The 17167-nt window shown below is 38.9% G+C and overlaps 2 protein-coding genes across 2 annotated transcripts in view; both read right to left on the reverse strand.

Moving 5' to 3' along the window:
* LOC141336089 (NACHT, LRR and PYD domains-containing protein 3-like) overlaps positions 1 to 17167 on the reverse strand; it is a 129955-nt gene that overhangs the window by 46131 nt on the left and 66657 nt on the right. The window lies entirely within an intron of this gene.
* The window catches only part of LOC141336094 (NLR family CARD domain-containing protein 3-like), a 45088-nt gene continuing 27945 nt past the window's right edge, over positions 25 to 17167 (reverse strand). The window contains exon 10 of the mRNA XM_073841603.1: positions 25 to 2452. Coding sequence (XP_073697704.1) covers positions 1911 to 2452 — 542 coding nt within the window. The 3' untranslated portion in view covers positions 25 to 1910. The remainder of the gene's footprint in view (positions 2453 to 17167) is intronic.

A 17167-nucleotide genomic window follows, 5' to 3' on the forward strand; every position in this document is an offset into this window, starting at 1 on the left:
CCAGCGTCCTCTAGTGCCCTGAGGTCATCTTCTTCATAATCACATTTTTATTTATTTAATGTTATTCATGACAAACAAACAAGTTGTGGCTTTCCATTCGCCTCAGTTTTCTTTGTTTTACAGTTTGGATGTTTGTGTTCATCATTAACTCTGCACCCAAACAATCTTCTTCAGAGGCGTTGATCCTCTTTCATTCAATCTCTCACAAAATCTAAATCTGTCCCTATAATCCCAGATAGCTTTGAGCAACTATTTAACAACAGTTTTAAACTTTAACCAAACTACTGAATTATACAATCTGACCTTACAAACCCCTGTTTATTTGAACTACTGTCATTAGTAAGAAGTGTGGAGAAGTGAGTGCATTACCAGCCACAAATGTTTGGGCCACAACTGAGCACCACTACACACACACACACACACACACACTTTTGTATTGTGTGTAAGTGTATTCTCTAACTCCTTACCCTAACCCTACCCCTCACACAAAACTACAGCCATTTTTTCATTTTCAAAACACCTTATTTTTGTGATCCCCAGAAAGGTCAAAATTTACTGGTGTTACAGACATTTTTTCAGTATAACATAGTTAATACAAGGTACACACACGTTTGTCTCTTGCACAATAAAAACAGAAATCTTTACTTCTCTCTTCGTACAGAATCAATTTGAAATGCACAAAAAAATATCAATAATTATGACTCTCTTTGTAACTCAAACCTTTTAGAGTAAGAGTCTCCTATAAGATGTCAGAAGACTAGACTAGCGATACTGTGAGTGTTTGGACACAATTCATTTAGAGAATGTTATGAGTCTGGTTCTTCTCTCTGGCTTTTCCTTTCCTTTTCCCCCCTCTGCTGGTAATTACCTCCCTCTTTCCCCTTTTCCCTCTTCAGCTGACTCTCATTAGACGTTATCTCGCTGATTCGTTTCACCTGATCCCTCCTCTACTCCTTTGCTATTTAATGTCCTCTGTTTCTTGCTATTTACCGGATTGTTTCACTAGAGTCAGATGCTGAAGGTTATCAACAAACACTGCCGTTTCTGTCTTGTCCTGTCGTGTCCCAGCCCTGTCAAATTGTCTGGATCAGGTCAGCTGTTACTTTCCACTGTCTATTAACCTGCTCTCCTACACTGTGTCCAGCCATCCTGCTGTCTGCGAACGCCCGGAGCTGGGCTCCTTGCTTTGCTGTCGCTCAGTACGTGGTGTCGAGAGTTCTGAGGTCGACTGGCCGGATTCCCGGATTTCTACAACCTCCCCAGTCACGAACGAGAGTTACGAGAGTGCGGCTGGAACGCTAGTGGGGTGCTTCTCCTGAGTTTTTCCTGTTTTTCCCTTTAAGACTTTTCTGCATAACCTGCAAGCTACCTGTGTTCCTGTTCGAAGAGACTATTTATTTTTATCTGCATAACCTGCGGGCCACCTGTGTTCCTGTTTTACAAAGACTATTTTGCCCACTCAATAAACTCTCTATCTCTTTTCGCAATTGGATCCTGATCTTTTCATTACTACAGAGAACTGAGTGTTAAATCACCACAGACACAAAAATAAAGCAGACGATCAGGAGACAGATTCATTCTGAGTCAATTCATCTCTGTTTCATTCTGATCTCAATCACATTCATGATTATTCACACTGTCATCAGTTCATATCAGAGATTCATAAGTTCATCATTATATGAGTCACAAATGTACTTTTATTACTTCTGATGATCAGTTTACAATATAAACTTTAAAATGTACCTCTTTATTAAAGATTTGGAACAATTTGTGTGTTTAATCTAGATTTATAACTTCTAGCTGACAATAAAAAAATAATTATAAATTAATAAATACAAACACAACAATGTGAGATATGATGGCTTTGTGTGCTCCGTGAACATCAGAAAGAGGATTTACAGACAGTCTCTCTATTGTTTAATATCACACAGAGACACTGAGGAACCACTATCAACCCAAAATCCAGCATAGAGTGGTTCAGTGAATGTGGTGTTGAATGTGTGTAAGTGTGTGAGTGTGTGTGTGTCAGAGACTCTGTAGAAGGACAGAACGCCAGCCGACACGTCCACATACACTCCTGCTCTATTAGAGGATAAACAGATGTCAGGTATATAAGTGGTGTTTTTATTGTGACGGACAGTAAATCTGTGATCAGAGTAGTACAGACTCCAGGATTTGTCATTCCATCCAAACCAACAGTCTTGACTCCCTCCTTTCCTGCTGATTCCTTTATATAACACTGATAGACCAGGACGATCTCCGCTCCATTCAGTCTCCCAGTAACAGCGTCCAGTCAGACTCTCAACACACAGAACCTGCTGAACCTCATTAAATCTGTCTGGATGATCAGGATACGGCTGATGATCTTCCACATGTGTGATCTTCCTGTTGTCATCAGACAGAACGAGTCGAGTGTGTGCTGTGTTTGGATCCAGAGTGAGATCACAGGCATCTGAACACAAGAAGAGAGAAAAATCCAAGTACTCCTCGCTGCAGACTGTAGCGCGGGGTGTCTCGAAACATCAAGAACAGCACAACAGTGAAGATGTCTGTGTGTGTTTACAGCTTTGACTAGATTTGTCCAGAATGTCCTCACTATTCACAGATGTGTTCACTAATATAGAGAAAGCTGGTTTAAATGTTAAAGCATAACGATAGCAGGTTTCTGCAGCAGCGGCTCGGTTTGGTTTTCAGATGATCCTGTGTGTGTTTGTGTGACTGTGAACAACATCAACACTTTCTATTTACAGTGTGTTTCTGCAGCGTTGATCATTGGAGCCAATCACAGACGTGTTTGTTGAGAGTGTGAACACAACGGCCAATCAGAGTCATTTATTCAGAATCTGCTCAATACACCAGAGTTTGTTCAACATGAGCTCTCCCAGAAATACATTAATAAATATATAAATATTTGTACATAAATATATTTTAGGAAATATATTCCTTGACCATTTTTTGTTTATACAATATGTCACGACTTTAACTTTCACTATATATATATATATATATATATATATATATATATATATATATATATGTGTGTGTGTGTGTGTGTGTGTGTGTGTACCTGGTATTCATCACGTTGTGGGGACCAAATGTCCCCACAAGGATAGGAATACCAGTAGATTTTGACCTTGTGGGGACATTTCTCAGGTCCCCATGAGGAAACAGGCTTATAAATCAAACACAATGAGTTTTTTTGAGGAAGTAAAAGTGTGCACAATCTCCTGTGAGGGCTAGGTTTAGGTGTAGGGCCATAGAAAGTACGGTTTGTACAGTATAAAAACCATTACGCCTATGGAATGTCCCCATAAAACATGTAAACCCAACATGTGAGAGAGTGTGTGTGTGTGTGTGTGTGTGTGTGTGTGTGTGTGTGTGTGTGTGTGTGTGTGTGTGTGTGTGTGTGAGAGTGTGTGTGTGTGTGTGTGTGTGTGTGTGTGTGTGTGTGTGTGAGAGTGTGTGTGTTGTGTGTGTGTGTGTGTGTGTGTGTGAGAGTGTGTGTGTGTGTGTGTGTGTGTGTGTGAGAGTGTGTGTGTGTGTGTGTGTGTGTGTGTGTGTGTGTGTGTGTGTGTGTGTGTGTGTGTGAGAGTGTGTGTGTGTGTGTGTGTGTGTGTGTGTGTGTGTGTGTGTGTGTGTGTGTGTGTGTGTGTGTGTGTGTGTGTGTGTGTGTGTGAGATGTGTGTGTGTGTGTGTGTGTGTGTGTGTGTGTGTGTGTGTGTGTGTGTGTGTGTGTGTACCTGGTATTCATCACGTTATGGGGACCAAATGTGCCCACAAGGATAGGAATACCAGTAGATTTTGACCTTGTGTGGACATTTCTCAGGTCCCCATGAGGAAACAGGCTTATAAATCATGCACAATGAGTTTTTTTGAGGAAGTAAAAGTGTGCACAATCTCCTGTGAGGGCTAGGTTTAGGTGTAGGGTAGGTGTAGTGCGATAGAAAGTACGGTTTGTACAGAATAAAAACCATTACGCCTATGGAATGTCCCCATAAAACATGTAAACCCAACTGTGTGTGTGTGTGTGTGTGTGTGTGTGTGTGTGTGTGTGTGTGTGAGTGTGTGTGTGTGCATTTCTCACACTGTTAAAAACGATCAAATGACTGATAACAACAGCTGCCAAACAAATGCTGTAAAACTTTCTAAAATATTCTTATTTAAAAAAGACCATGTAATCTTCTTAAAGGAGTACACAATGGAATGCTCATGTGACTGCACCTTTAGTGCCATTTGGGTCGCTGCTTCTACGGCTCGGCTGCGTGTGGATCTCGAGCTGTGTGTGTGTGGATTGATCAAGGCTAAAAGGGGCGGAATGAAAGTCCCTAAATTCAAATGAATCAAATAGAATCGACTCGGAAGTGATAAATATTTCTGGAAATTTCTTCATATAATGAACTTAAATGGTGCTTCAAATGGCTGTAAATGATCCGACGAAGAAGGGTCATGTCTACCAAAACAATCGGTCATTTTCTCAGAACTGTTTTTTTTTATATACACCTTTTAAGCACTGAATCTTGTCTAGCACTAGAGCTGTGATGCGCATTCGCGATGCTACGTAATCACGTAAAAAGGTCAAAGGACAGCAGCGAGATTCCTGCTCTGATGGCAATGGCTGGCATTTTCCACACTTGCACCACCACATCTAATTTGAACGCGTTTTGCCCGAGGCTTGTGTCATCGCTGCCACATTTTCTCTCTGACTGAGTTCATCGTTTCTGTATTCCGGCTCAAAAAGGTAGGGAATGGCGAAAAACTCCATCTCATGTTCTCCTCCAGCAACAGAATCATCCGAAATTGTTGTACCTTGTTGGTAAAAAGTGTTTGTCTTTGCAAGTTCGCTTTGTAAACACTGGATCTGTAGTTCCGCATACGTCATTTCGACGTGATTACGTAGTATGTAACGTCGAGAATGCGCATCACAGCCCTAGTACTAGACAAGTTTCAGTGCTTAAAAGGTATATATAAAAATATTTTTCTAAGAAAATGACTGATCGTTTTGGTAGACAAGACCTTTCTTCATCTGCCAGAATCGTTTACAGCCCTTTGAAGCCGCATTTAAACTACATTTTGAAGGTTCAAATTTCGGAGCAGCATTTAAGTCCATTATATGGATACATTTCCGAAAATGTTTATCTCAAAAAACATAATATCCTGACGACTGAAGAAAAAAAGACAAACATCTTGGATGTCAATGGGGTGAGTAAATTATCTGTGAACTGTTGTTCTGAAAGTGAACTAATCCTTTAATGAGATAATTAGTGATTAATTAAGAGATGATTGATCATTAGTGAAGACATTTGATGTTAACAAGTGTTAACTCTGACTCTGCTTCCGGCTTTGCTACTGTTCGGACGCTTTTGCTTACTGCTCCGCGCTTTGCTCCCTGCTTTTGAACTTTTCTCTGATTTTTCAAATATTTAACTTCAGCAGATGAGCACAGTGCTCATACAACACATTTTTGATACAAATATCACGAAAAAAGGAGACTTTTTGCCTCCCACTGCCAGCAGTTTACATTCCGGAGACGGGAAAACACAGCTGCCTACTTTCAACAGACAAGAAAGAAAATGCCTCTTCTGGAATCTACTTGCTGCACAAACTGCCACAGACTTCTACAAAGGATTGTGATTTTAGAAACAAAGTTACTTGCTGGACTTCCAAAACAGGCGGAACACACAGAAGATCATCATCACGGACCCCCTCAGCATACAGCCGGTGAGTCCTGTGAATCTAGTCAATATCGACAGTTTAGAAATGTAGAGGAACAAGCCAAAACTGATCGACACACAAATCGATGGCAAAAACAGGGAGCGAGACCCAAAGGCACTCGAGACATCAGACTATCAAGAGTATCTCGTATTGCTGCGGTATCATCCTCTACCCCAGATATGGCCACGACAAGGCTTGCAAAAACTGTTGTTTTACCACCCCCTATACAGCTAGAAAACAGATTTGATGCATTAATGAATGTGGGTGAGGAATCCCCAAATGTGACTGAACATATATCATGTCAGCCAACTGCTAACATTGCTATAAACAGGCGCGCAAGGTCGAGCAGACAGCGGCACTCAGCTCAGAGCGCAGCCGAGCCCAGGACACTCATAGTGGGGGACTCCATTATCAGAAATATCAGTAGCAGAACTACAACTACATGCTGCTGTCCTCAAGCAACCGTCTCTGATGTGAACAAAGAACTTCGGAACATTCTAATGAAGCACAAGACTGCAAATCGAATCATCATCCATGTGGGAAAGAACGATATTCGGAAAGAGCAGTCAGAACTCCTAAAGAAGGATTTCGGTGAACTCATTGAAACACTTCAAAGACTTGAAATTCAGTCGTTCATCAGTGGACCACTCCCAGCAAGGGGAACTAACATGTTTTCACGGTTGCTTGGACTGAATACCTGGCTACAAAGAACCTGCAGTCTAAAAGGAGTCAACTTCATTGACAACTTCAATCTTTTCTGGGGCCATAGACAACTGTTCAAACTGGACGGCCTTCACCCAAACAAACTTGGTGCGAGAGTGCTTAAGGACAATATCTATTTTTCACTCCGGCATCCCTCAGTAGAATGTGTGAGTCTACCCAACATGAATGGCACACACACACTTGGACAAAGTGACGACAGGACATCTTATCAGCTTCAGAGTCATCATGTGGCCAACACAACCAACAAGGACACTGACAACGCCACGCAGTCACAACAAGCACTGCTTATGGACACTTTCCTGGCTGAGCCCTGCTCACAGAGCTTATCACAGACAGACTCAACACCGAAGGACGACTTTCTGGTAAACAGTCAGAGAAGCCAGGACAACAACATTTTCCAGCCACCAGAAACTCCAGAGCCAGAGCTCCATTCACCAGACACATTATCCCTCTCTCCAGCATCTCCACTTCTAAGCTTCTCACAGAAAATGGAGGAACTGGTATATGCTGGAACCAGACTCTCCCACTCTTTTGCTGCAAGCCCCCAGTTATCAACTAAAAAACGGCAGGCGCCACAACCACCAAAGCCTGTGGGCCCAGCTCACCCTCCTCCTCCAGTGAGAGCTCTCCGGCCGCTGCCACAACGTCAGGGCTCAAACCCTCCTGCGTCTGCTGTGAGTGAACCAAAAACAACTGATAACAGCTCTCAGTGATATGTGTCGGGTCCCCGCTACGGTAACAGCAACAATCAGGAATGTTTACAAAACAAGCGGGAACCCAGTGTGCCTGTAGCTTTCCCTATTTCTGTTTTAATATGTGATAGAAAGTCTAAGGCCCTCTCAAATCGTACAGTTCACACATCTAATCTGAGGCTTATTAGGCATCAAACTAAGATTGCTCTAGAGACAAAAAGTGATGCCATCAAGCTAGCATTTTTAAATGTTCGCTCACTAAAAAAATAAATCACTTCCGATCAATGATTTTATAACCACAAACAACCTGGATTTTATGTTTTTAAATGAAACATGGTTAGAAGACAGCTCTTATGCAACAGTCCTCAATGAAGTAGCCCCTCCTAGATTTATTTTCATGAATGTCTGCAGAGCTGGCAAAAGGGGAGGTGGTGTAGCTGCCCTATTTAAAGATGTCTATGAATGCAAACAAGTGTCATTTGGTCAGTACTTGTCTTTTGAATATCTAGGCATTTTGCTGAAAGGTGCTCGCATTCTGTTTATCATTATTTACAGGCCCCCAAAATACTCTCCAGCCTTTGTTGAAGAGTTCACAGAACTGCTATCAATGATTTGTTCAGAGTTTGACTGTTTTGCTATTGCAGGGGATTTTAATGTTCACATAGACAATGCAGAAAGCAAAACTACAAAATAAATTATAACAGTTTTGAACACGTTTGACCTGATTCAGCATGTGCATGGGCCTACACACAATCGTGGACACACTCTTGATTTACTCATCAGTAAGGGTCTAAACATTTCATCCACTGTTATCAAGGATGTAGCACTATCTGATCACTTCTGTATTTTCTTTGATATATTGATCTCTGCTACCACTGAATCTAGATCTGTCTCTGTCAGGAAGAGATGCATTAATGATAACACTAGTGTGCTATTTATGAAGGCTATATCTTCAATGCCAAGCATTTCTGCAGACTCTGTTGATTTTCTCCTGGACTCCTTTAACTCAAAAGTTAAGAATGTCATTGATGACAATCGCACCTGTGAAGGTCAGACAGATGACCGGCAGACAGAAATCACCGTGGAGAAAATCAACAGCAGTACAGATAATAAAAAGACAATGCAGAAAAGCTGAGCGGATGTGGCGGAAGACAAAACTTGAAATTCACTATAGCATCTATAAAGACAGCCTTCATGCTTTCAATGTTGAACTAGGTAAAGCTAGACAAACATTCTTCTCAAACCTTATAAACAGCAACTTAAACAACACTCGCACTCTTTTTGCTACCGTTGAGAGACTAACAAACCCCCCTAGTCAAATCCCTAGTGAACTGCTCTCTGACAGCAAGTGCGAAGAGTTTGCTTCCTTCTTTTCTGAGAAGATCAATAATATCAGAAAGACAATTAGCACACCCTCAAGTTATGCAGAGGTCAGACGGATTCGACCGCAATTTCAAAAAGAAGTCATTATGTCTACTTTTGAAGAAATCGATAGCAACATTTTGGAAGAAACAGTAAAGCACCTCAAATCGTCAACCTGCCACCTCGACACACTTCCCACATCTTTTTTCAAAAGTGTGCTTAGCTGTTTAGAAGCAGATCTTTTAAAAGTGGTGAACACCTCACTTCTTTCTGGGACTTTTCCAAACTCCCTGAAAACTGCAGCCGTTAAGCCCCTTCTGAAAAAGAAAAATCTTGATAACACCATATTGAGCAACTATAGACCAATATCCAATCTTTCTTTCATAAGCAAGATTATTGAAAAGGTTGTTTTCAATCAGCTGAATCACTACATAAACTCAAATGGATACCTGGACCATTTCCAATCTGGCTTCAGACAACATCATAGCACAGAGACAGCGCTCATAAAGATAATAAATGATATTCGCCTAAATTCAGATTCTGGCAAAATATCAGTGCTGGTATTACTAGATCTCAGTGCTGCGTTCGACACTGTCGATCATAACATTCTTTTAGATAGACTGGAAAACTGGGTCGGGCTTTCTGGGATGGTTCTAAATTGGTTTAGGTCATACTTAGAAGGGAGAGGCTATTATGTGAGTATAGGAGAACATAAGTCTAAGTGGACGTCCATGACATGCGGAGTCCCACAAGGCTCAATTCTAGCGCCGCTGTTGTTCAGCCTGTATATGCTCCCACTAAGTCAAATAATGAGAAAGAACCAAATAGCATATCACAGCTATGCAGATGATACCCAGATTTACCTAGCCTTATCGCCAAATGACTACAGCCCCATTGACTCTCTCTGCCAATGCATTGATGAAATTAACAGTTGGATGTGCCAAAACTTTTTACAGTTAAACAAGGAGAAAACGGAAGTCATTGCATTTGGAAACAAAGATGAAGTTCATAAGGTAAATGCGTACCTTGTAGGGGTGTAACGGTTCACGGGGATGTATTGAACCGTTTCGGTACGGCCTGTTCGGTTCGGTCCACTTGCGTACCGTTTCGGTATATTTTTTTTCATTAAATAATATACATTTATTATTAGCGTGATATTAAGCGCAGCGGAACAATGTTCCTAGGCGAGTTTCCGCACGGACGCTATTGAGTGACGCACAGTAACACACGCACAGTTACCTATACTCTTTGGTTAAGGCAAAGAGTAGGCTACTTCTATACTCTTTGGTTAAGGTGCGTTCCCATATACACATCTATGTGCGTTCCGATCGACAGGGTCCCTACGCAGTTTTCACTGCTCCCTTCGCTGGCCTTCGCTGACAATAGACCTTTCTCACAGAAACCGGAAATACGCAATCGCAGGGTATGCAGACTTCCTGTGTAATGTCAACACAGCAGAAAGCCGGGTAATTTAAAATTAAAATGGAGAGAGTCTACACAACTTCCCTCACTGTTGCCAAAGATAACTTTTGCCGACGTGATAAGAGTCGTGGAGGAAAACTCCGTCACAAAGAGGAACAAATTGGATAAAGGATATACATTTTTCCACGAAGAGTTTATCCGGGACTTTCCAAAATGCTTAACGTGAAAAACGCTTAACGTGGCTTAACGTACGAAAAAACGACCAGGAAACCCCAAATTTCTGTCAAACCTTACTTGGAACAAACACTAACTACTATCAAAAGAACAAACCCTTATTCCACAGATAGTGAATAATATCACGTTAAGCGTTTTCTCCCCCATAGAAGCCCATTATAAGGAAACTGCTAAACGTGGTTTAACTTACCTCAACAGCGACCAGAGAAGACCAAATTTCTGTTAAATTTCACTTATAATAAACACTTGCTGCTCTCAAAAGAACGAGCTCTTATTCAGCATATAAAGTGATCGCCCCCCATAGAAGTCCATTATACAAAAAAAAGCTTAACGTGGCTTAAAATTTTACTTATAATAAACACTTTCTGCTGTCGAAAGAATGAGCTCTTATTGAGCATATAAAGTTAATAATATCACGTTAAGCGTCCCCATAGAAACCCATAAGGAAACAGCTTAACGTGGTTTAACGTATCTTAACAACGACTGGGAAAAAAAACTAATTTCTGTCAAAAAATACTTATATAAAAGTACTTGCTGCTGTCAAACGAATGAGATCTCATTCATCATATAAAGTGAATTATATCGTGTGAAGCGTTTTCTCCCTATAGAACTCCATAAAGGAAAAAGCTTAACATGGTTTGTTATAATGGACTTCTATGGGGGGCGATCACTTTATATGCTGAATAAGAGCTCGTTCTTTTGAGAGCAGCAAGTATTTATTATAAGTAAAATGTAACAGAAGTTTGGTCTTCCCTGGTCGCTGTTGAGGTACGTTAAACCACGTTAAGCTGTTTCCTTATAATGGGCTTCATATGGGGGAGAAAACGCTTAACGTGATATAATTCACTTTATCTGTGGAATAAGGGCTCGTTCTTTTGATAGTAGTTAATGTTTGTTCCACGTAAGGTTTGACAGAAACTTGGGGTTTCCTGGTCGTTTTTTACATACATTAAGCCACGTTAAGCGTTTTTCACGTTGTTTAACTGGTTACCGGCATACCGGGGCGGAAATGGGTTTACACAGCAATTACGTATTTCCGGTGCAAAATACGGAAGTTGTGAGAAAGGTCTATAATCGCTCATTCGGAATGCCCTGGAACGTCATCAAAGCAGATCAACGGCAGGGTCACGCAGATTATGATTTAACATAAATAAATATTGTAATTTATTTTACTTTCAAATTTAAATACATATAAAAAACATATAAACGTATGTATCTAAAAAAATATAGTCCAAATGTATATGTTTAGACCGTTAACACATTAACAGATTTTTGTGGTCTTATATCACGCACTTTTTTTCCCCCACACACAGCCTATATTTAACTATCCTGTGATAACATTAAATAAACAAGACAGAGATTCACCTCGCCAGTTTTACTTTCATTCATAAAATACAATATGAAAATGTAACATGAATCGCCATAACCATTCATAAACACTCTAATTTGTATAATAATAACAACATTTATTGCAACTGCTTCATTTCAGAGCCTTAAAAAACTATTATGTAAAATATCACCCAAATGTGTCGCTTTTATTTATTTTATGCAAAATAAATGTGTATTGCGTATTGGCAGCTTTTCAAAATAAAGATTTTGTAAGTTCTTATTTTTTTGTACCGAAAATGAACCGAACCGAGCTCTCCAAGACACTGTACCGAACCGAATACAATTTTAGCGTACCGTTACACCCCTAGTACCTTGACACTAGGGGTCAAAAAACAAAAAATCAAATCAAGAATCTGGGTGTGATTCTGGAGTCAGACCTCAGTTTCAGTAGTCATGTTAAAGCAGTAACTAAATCAGCATACTATCATCTTAAAAACATTGCAAGAATTAGATGTTTTGTTTCCCGTCAAGATTTGGAGAAACTTGTTCATGCCTTTATCACCAGCAGGGTGGACTATTGTAATGGTCTCCTCACCGGCCTTCCCAAGAAGACCATTAGACAGCTGCAGCTCATATAGAACGCTGCTGCCAGGATTCTGACTAGAACCAAAAAATCAGAGCATATTACACCAGTCCTCAGGTCCTTACACTGGCTTCCAGTTATGTTTAGGATAGATTTTAAAGTACTTTTACTTGTTTATAAAGCACTCAATGGCCTAGGACCTACATACATTGCAGATATGCTCACTGAATATAAACCTAACAGACAACTCAGATCACTAGGATCGAGTCAGTTAGTAATATCAAGGGTTCACACAAAACAAGGGGAATCCGCTTTTAGCTATTATGCCGCCCGCAGTTGGAATCAGCTTCCAGAAGAGATCAGATGTGCTAATACATTAGCCACATTTAAATGCAGACTCAAAACTCACCTGTTTAGTTGTGCATTTATTGAATGAGCACTGTGCTACGTCCGAACAGTTTGCATTATTTTATGTATAATCATTTTACTGTATTAATTAATTTGAAATCATTTTCTTTTTTTTAAATCATCTTAAATGTTCTTTTTATTGTTGTGATTATTATTTTAAATTTTTATGCTATTGTGATTTTAATTCCTTTTTATGTACAGCACTTTGAATTACCATTGTGTATGAAATGTGCTATATAAATAAACTTGCCTTGCCTTGCCTTGCCTTGCCTTGCCTTAACAAGCAGAATCACCAAAGGATGAAATCACAATTTATAAGCAACCATTATAGTGGTCACTGTTTGCATTAGTTGCAAATTGTTAGTTTTGAAAATTGTGTGGATATCAGCAGCATTTTTTCATCAGGACCCCCAAGCGATTTTCACTGGTGAATTCACTCACATGGTGCTTAATAAAAAACAGAAATACATCAGTACACAAGGTATCTCTGCACAACATTACGCTTCTGACACTTGCTTGTCACACAGAAGAAGAAGAGAGCCAGTATTTATGTGCTTGTTAAAACCATTCACGCACTTTTTTTGTTAACTGCTAAACAGAATGTTGAATTTTACAAGCAGCAGATCTGCAATTCCTCTCCATAACAACTCCCTCTTATCAAGATTTTTGTAGTCACTGTCGAGTTTGTCAAAAAGCTTTGTGTTCAGACACCAGCAACTCTACATTCATCTTGTCTTGAAGCCTCTTCATCTACTTTCCTCTTCCTCATTGCATCCTTATCAACACAAGAAAGCAAAAGTGAAGCACAACCGCAACACAGCTGTCGTTTTTTTACACACAATAATTCAAAATTCTTCACACTTGTTTCTAAATATTTAAATATACAAAATCAAAGCCAGTTCAAAGTGCACAGATGGCACGACTGCATCCGTCGTTTTGAGGGTTACAGAAGAGTGCAAATACCAGATGATGGAAGAGGAGTAAGAGCAAAACCATTTTTTTCAGATAAAATTAGAGCTACTGTAATAGACCATGTTCTTGTGCATGGAATGACAGAAGCAGAACAAAGAGTTACACAGTTTTTACTTTATTATCTTTGTTCAAATATCTGTCCTTCAATTTCAATATTTTCAACATCTTCAAATATTATTTCAATTCACTTGATTGTTCCAAATTACCATCTGTTGTATATGTTCTCTATTCTTATGTATGCTTTGGCAATGCAAAATGTGCTTCTTTCATGCCAATAAAGCTGTTTGAATTGAATTGAGTGAGTGAGTGAGTGAGAGAGAGAGAGAGAGAGAGAGAGAGAGAGAGAGAGAGAGAGAGAGAGAGAGAGAGAGAGACGTTTAACAACTTTTTATTTTTCTATCATATTATACAATTATCATCGCATTTCCATAATTTATAACACTTAATAACAATGAGTAATAATAACATTTTAAATTCAATATTAATTCCTTCAAATTTCAGCAATACCACTGAAACTCTAATTTATCATCATCATTCACAAAAATAAAATTTGATTTATACACCACGTTTTTTTTAATTAGCATATCATTGTTCATTTTATAAAATTCATACTCCATTTTAACTCTGGATTCTACCAAAGCTTTGAACAGTTCTACTAAATTAATTCTTTTATCTTCGCTTTCGATTTTATATGCTTTCCAAATTGTTAACTTCGCTTGACCAATTAAAAAATTGGAAAAGGTGCAGGACTCACTTTGAGACTTAATATATTTAAACCCAAAAATAAATACAGATTTTGAAAAATTCCAACCAAAACCTTCAAATATATTTTCTAAGAGATTCAAAAGAGATACAATTCTATAACAATCGGAAAAAATGTGAAACACAGTATCCGATACATTACAAAACTTACAAACTGAAGACGTACTAAAGTTGCACTTGAACAAAAATGTTTTTGTTGCTAATGCACAGTGCAGGATACGCCACTGTAAATCTCCTGATCGTTTTGGCAAATGACTTTTATAAAATAAATGCCATGAAGGTGATTTAACATCAGGGACAGATAACCAACTCCTCCATTTTGTATCTGTCTTGTTTTTAAGTTGTTCACAAAATCTTGACTTCACACAAGCTATATACAACAGTCGCTTACTGCTTTCTGAAAAAGACATATGTTGAAGTTCTTTTAAGGAAAGAAGTTGTCTCATATCCCCATTATCCTGCCAATTATATGGCGTTATAAATAATTCAGGAAAACAACTTTTATTTAAACCATTAACAAAATAATCTTCAAGAAACTTATTAAATGATATAGGAAATGATAATTTTATCTTGCTTAAAACATTCTTCACTATCCTTTCTGACTTCTTGCCCATTTGTTTAGTTATTTCTTGTGCACATAACCATGTACTATGTTCTGAGTCAACTATATCTGCCACTTTTAAAACACCAGATGAAATAAAAGTGTTCATTTCAGTACTTGGCAAGTTAGACGGATGACATAGCCATGAATTATGAAAAAGTGGTTCTTCAAGACCAAAATGACTCTCTCTTTCCATCTTAAATATACTCCATGCTCTTAACACAGACTGATAGAATCCATTTATACCCAAACCTTTGATTGCATTGTTAGAAATAAGGAATAATTGTCTATCAAATCCCATTTTACTAACTGCTCGTAATACTGCTAACCCAAACATAATCCAAGGTTGTGGATCAGTGTTACACAGCAATTTTTGAGCTGATTGTAATCTCATAGCTTTCCATTTAGCGGTTAGATCAATGAGACCTTGACCACCCTCAAACACAGGTAAACTCAGTATACCTGAATGAACCCAATGATGTCCTCCCCAGAAAAAGTTCACAAAATGTTTCTGGAGTAGCTGCAAAAGTCCAGATGGAGGGTCTAAAACAGTCAGTCGATGCCACAACATTGAAGCAGCTAAATTGTTGATCACTAAAACTCTGCCTCTACATGATAACTGTGGTTGAATCCAATTCCATCTCTTCAATCGTCCCAGTATCTTTTCAACCACTCCATCCCAATTCCTTGTCATATACTGCTGAGTGCCAAAAAAGATTCTGAGAATCTTCAATCCCTCTGTATTGCAGTGGCTCTGTTGTGGAAGATGAGGTGGAACTTCTTCCCGCCACTGACCACAAAGTAATGCTTCCGTTTTGTTCCAATTTACTTTCGCTGAAGATGCTTTCTGAAACCAGTCCAGACACTTGCTCAATTGAAAAATGTCTTCTTGAGATCTTATTATGACTGTAACGTCATCAGCATAAGCAATAAGCCTTACTACAGTAGTTTTTGATATATTGGGATTGAGGACTAAAATACCTTGTAGCTTTTCTCTAAGAACTCTCAAAAAAGGTTCGATGGATATTGAATACAAGAGTCTTGAGAGGCTGCATCCTTGTCTTACGCCTCTGCGCACAGGAAAAGTTCTTGTTAGTGTTCCGTTAATCTTCAAAATACTAAAAACATCTGTGTAAAGTATTTTGATCCATGAGATGAATTGTTCTCCAAATCCGAAAGCTGATAAGGCAATAAAAAGGTATTCGTGGTCGACTCTGTCGAACGCCTTTTCCTGGTCAAGTGATAGAAGGCCCACATCAAGTCCATAAATCTCAGTAAAGTGCAACAAATCTCATACAAGAAAAAGGTTATCAAAAATAGAACGTCTTGGAATACAATAAGACTGGTCTTTATAAATGATTGAAGCCATAACATTTTTCAAATGGTTTGTTAATGCCTTTGAAAGTATTTTATAATCTATCCCTAAAAGGGAGATAGGGTGCCAGTTCTTTGGCAATAACGTAATTATTGCTCTTCTGCAACTGAGAGGAAGAACTCTTGATTTTTCACATTCAAGGAACACACAGTGCAGATCTGGTCCAATCAATGACCACAAAGCCGTAAAACTCGGACGTCAATCCATCCAGTCCTGGAGATCGTCCCACAGACTGCTGTTTAGTAGCCTCGCTCAACTCTTCAAGTGAAAGTGGCTTCTCTAATTGCATCTTGTCATCTTCATTCAATTTTGGAATTCCAGTAAGAAAATAATCTGTTGCTTCAGAATCACAAGGTTCAGCACTATACAGTTCTTCATAAAAGGACAAAACTTGTGAAGTAATTTCTCTCTTATCTGTTGTCTCTCTTCCATCAGATAATTTAAGATGACTAATCAACTTCTTTTCTCAAACCTTTTTCTCCAAAGCAAAAAAAAAAAAAAGATGTTGAAGAGTCCATGTTGTTAAGCTGAGTGAATCTTTTTCGTACAATTGTTCCTTGATCTCTTTCTTCATGCAAATTTTTCAGGAGAAAATTATATTGTTCAAGCAAATCCACACTTGTTCCACCGCTTTCTCTTATGGAGCTATTCAATCTCATAATTTCTTGTTCCAACTGTTCGATTTTCTTCTGAATCTCTTTTGTATTATTTTTTACGTACTGTTGGCAAAAAGACTGAATATGGATTTTCCCAATGTCCCACCACTGACTTAGGGATTTAAACTGTCTTTCTCTCTCTCCAAGCTCTCCAAAAGAAATCAAATACATATACAAACGTGCGATCTCGCAGCAGTGTGTTATTGAAATGCCAATAAGATTTAAAGATATTACTCGATGTTGTAACTATAACAGAGACATAGAAATGGTCAGAAATTGGAGTAGGAACAATTTTACTATCAAATACGTTTCCTCTTTGACGTTGCTGAACGTATA

The sequence above is a fragment of the Garra rufa genome, chromosome 6, assembly GCF_049309525.1.
Source record: "Garra rufa chromosome 6, GarRuf1.0, whole genome shotgun sequence".
Taxonomy (NCBI): Eukaryota; Metazoa; Chordata; class Actinopteri; order Cypriniformes; family Cyprinidae; genus Garra; species Garra rufa.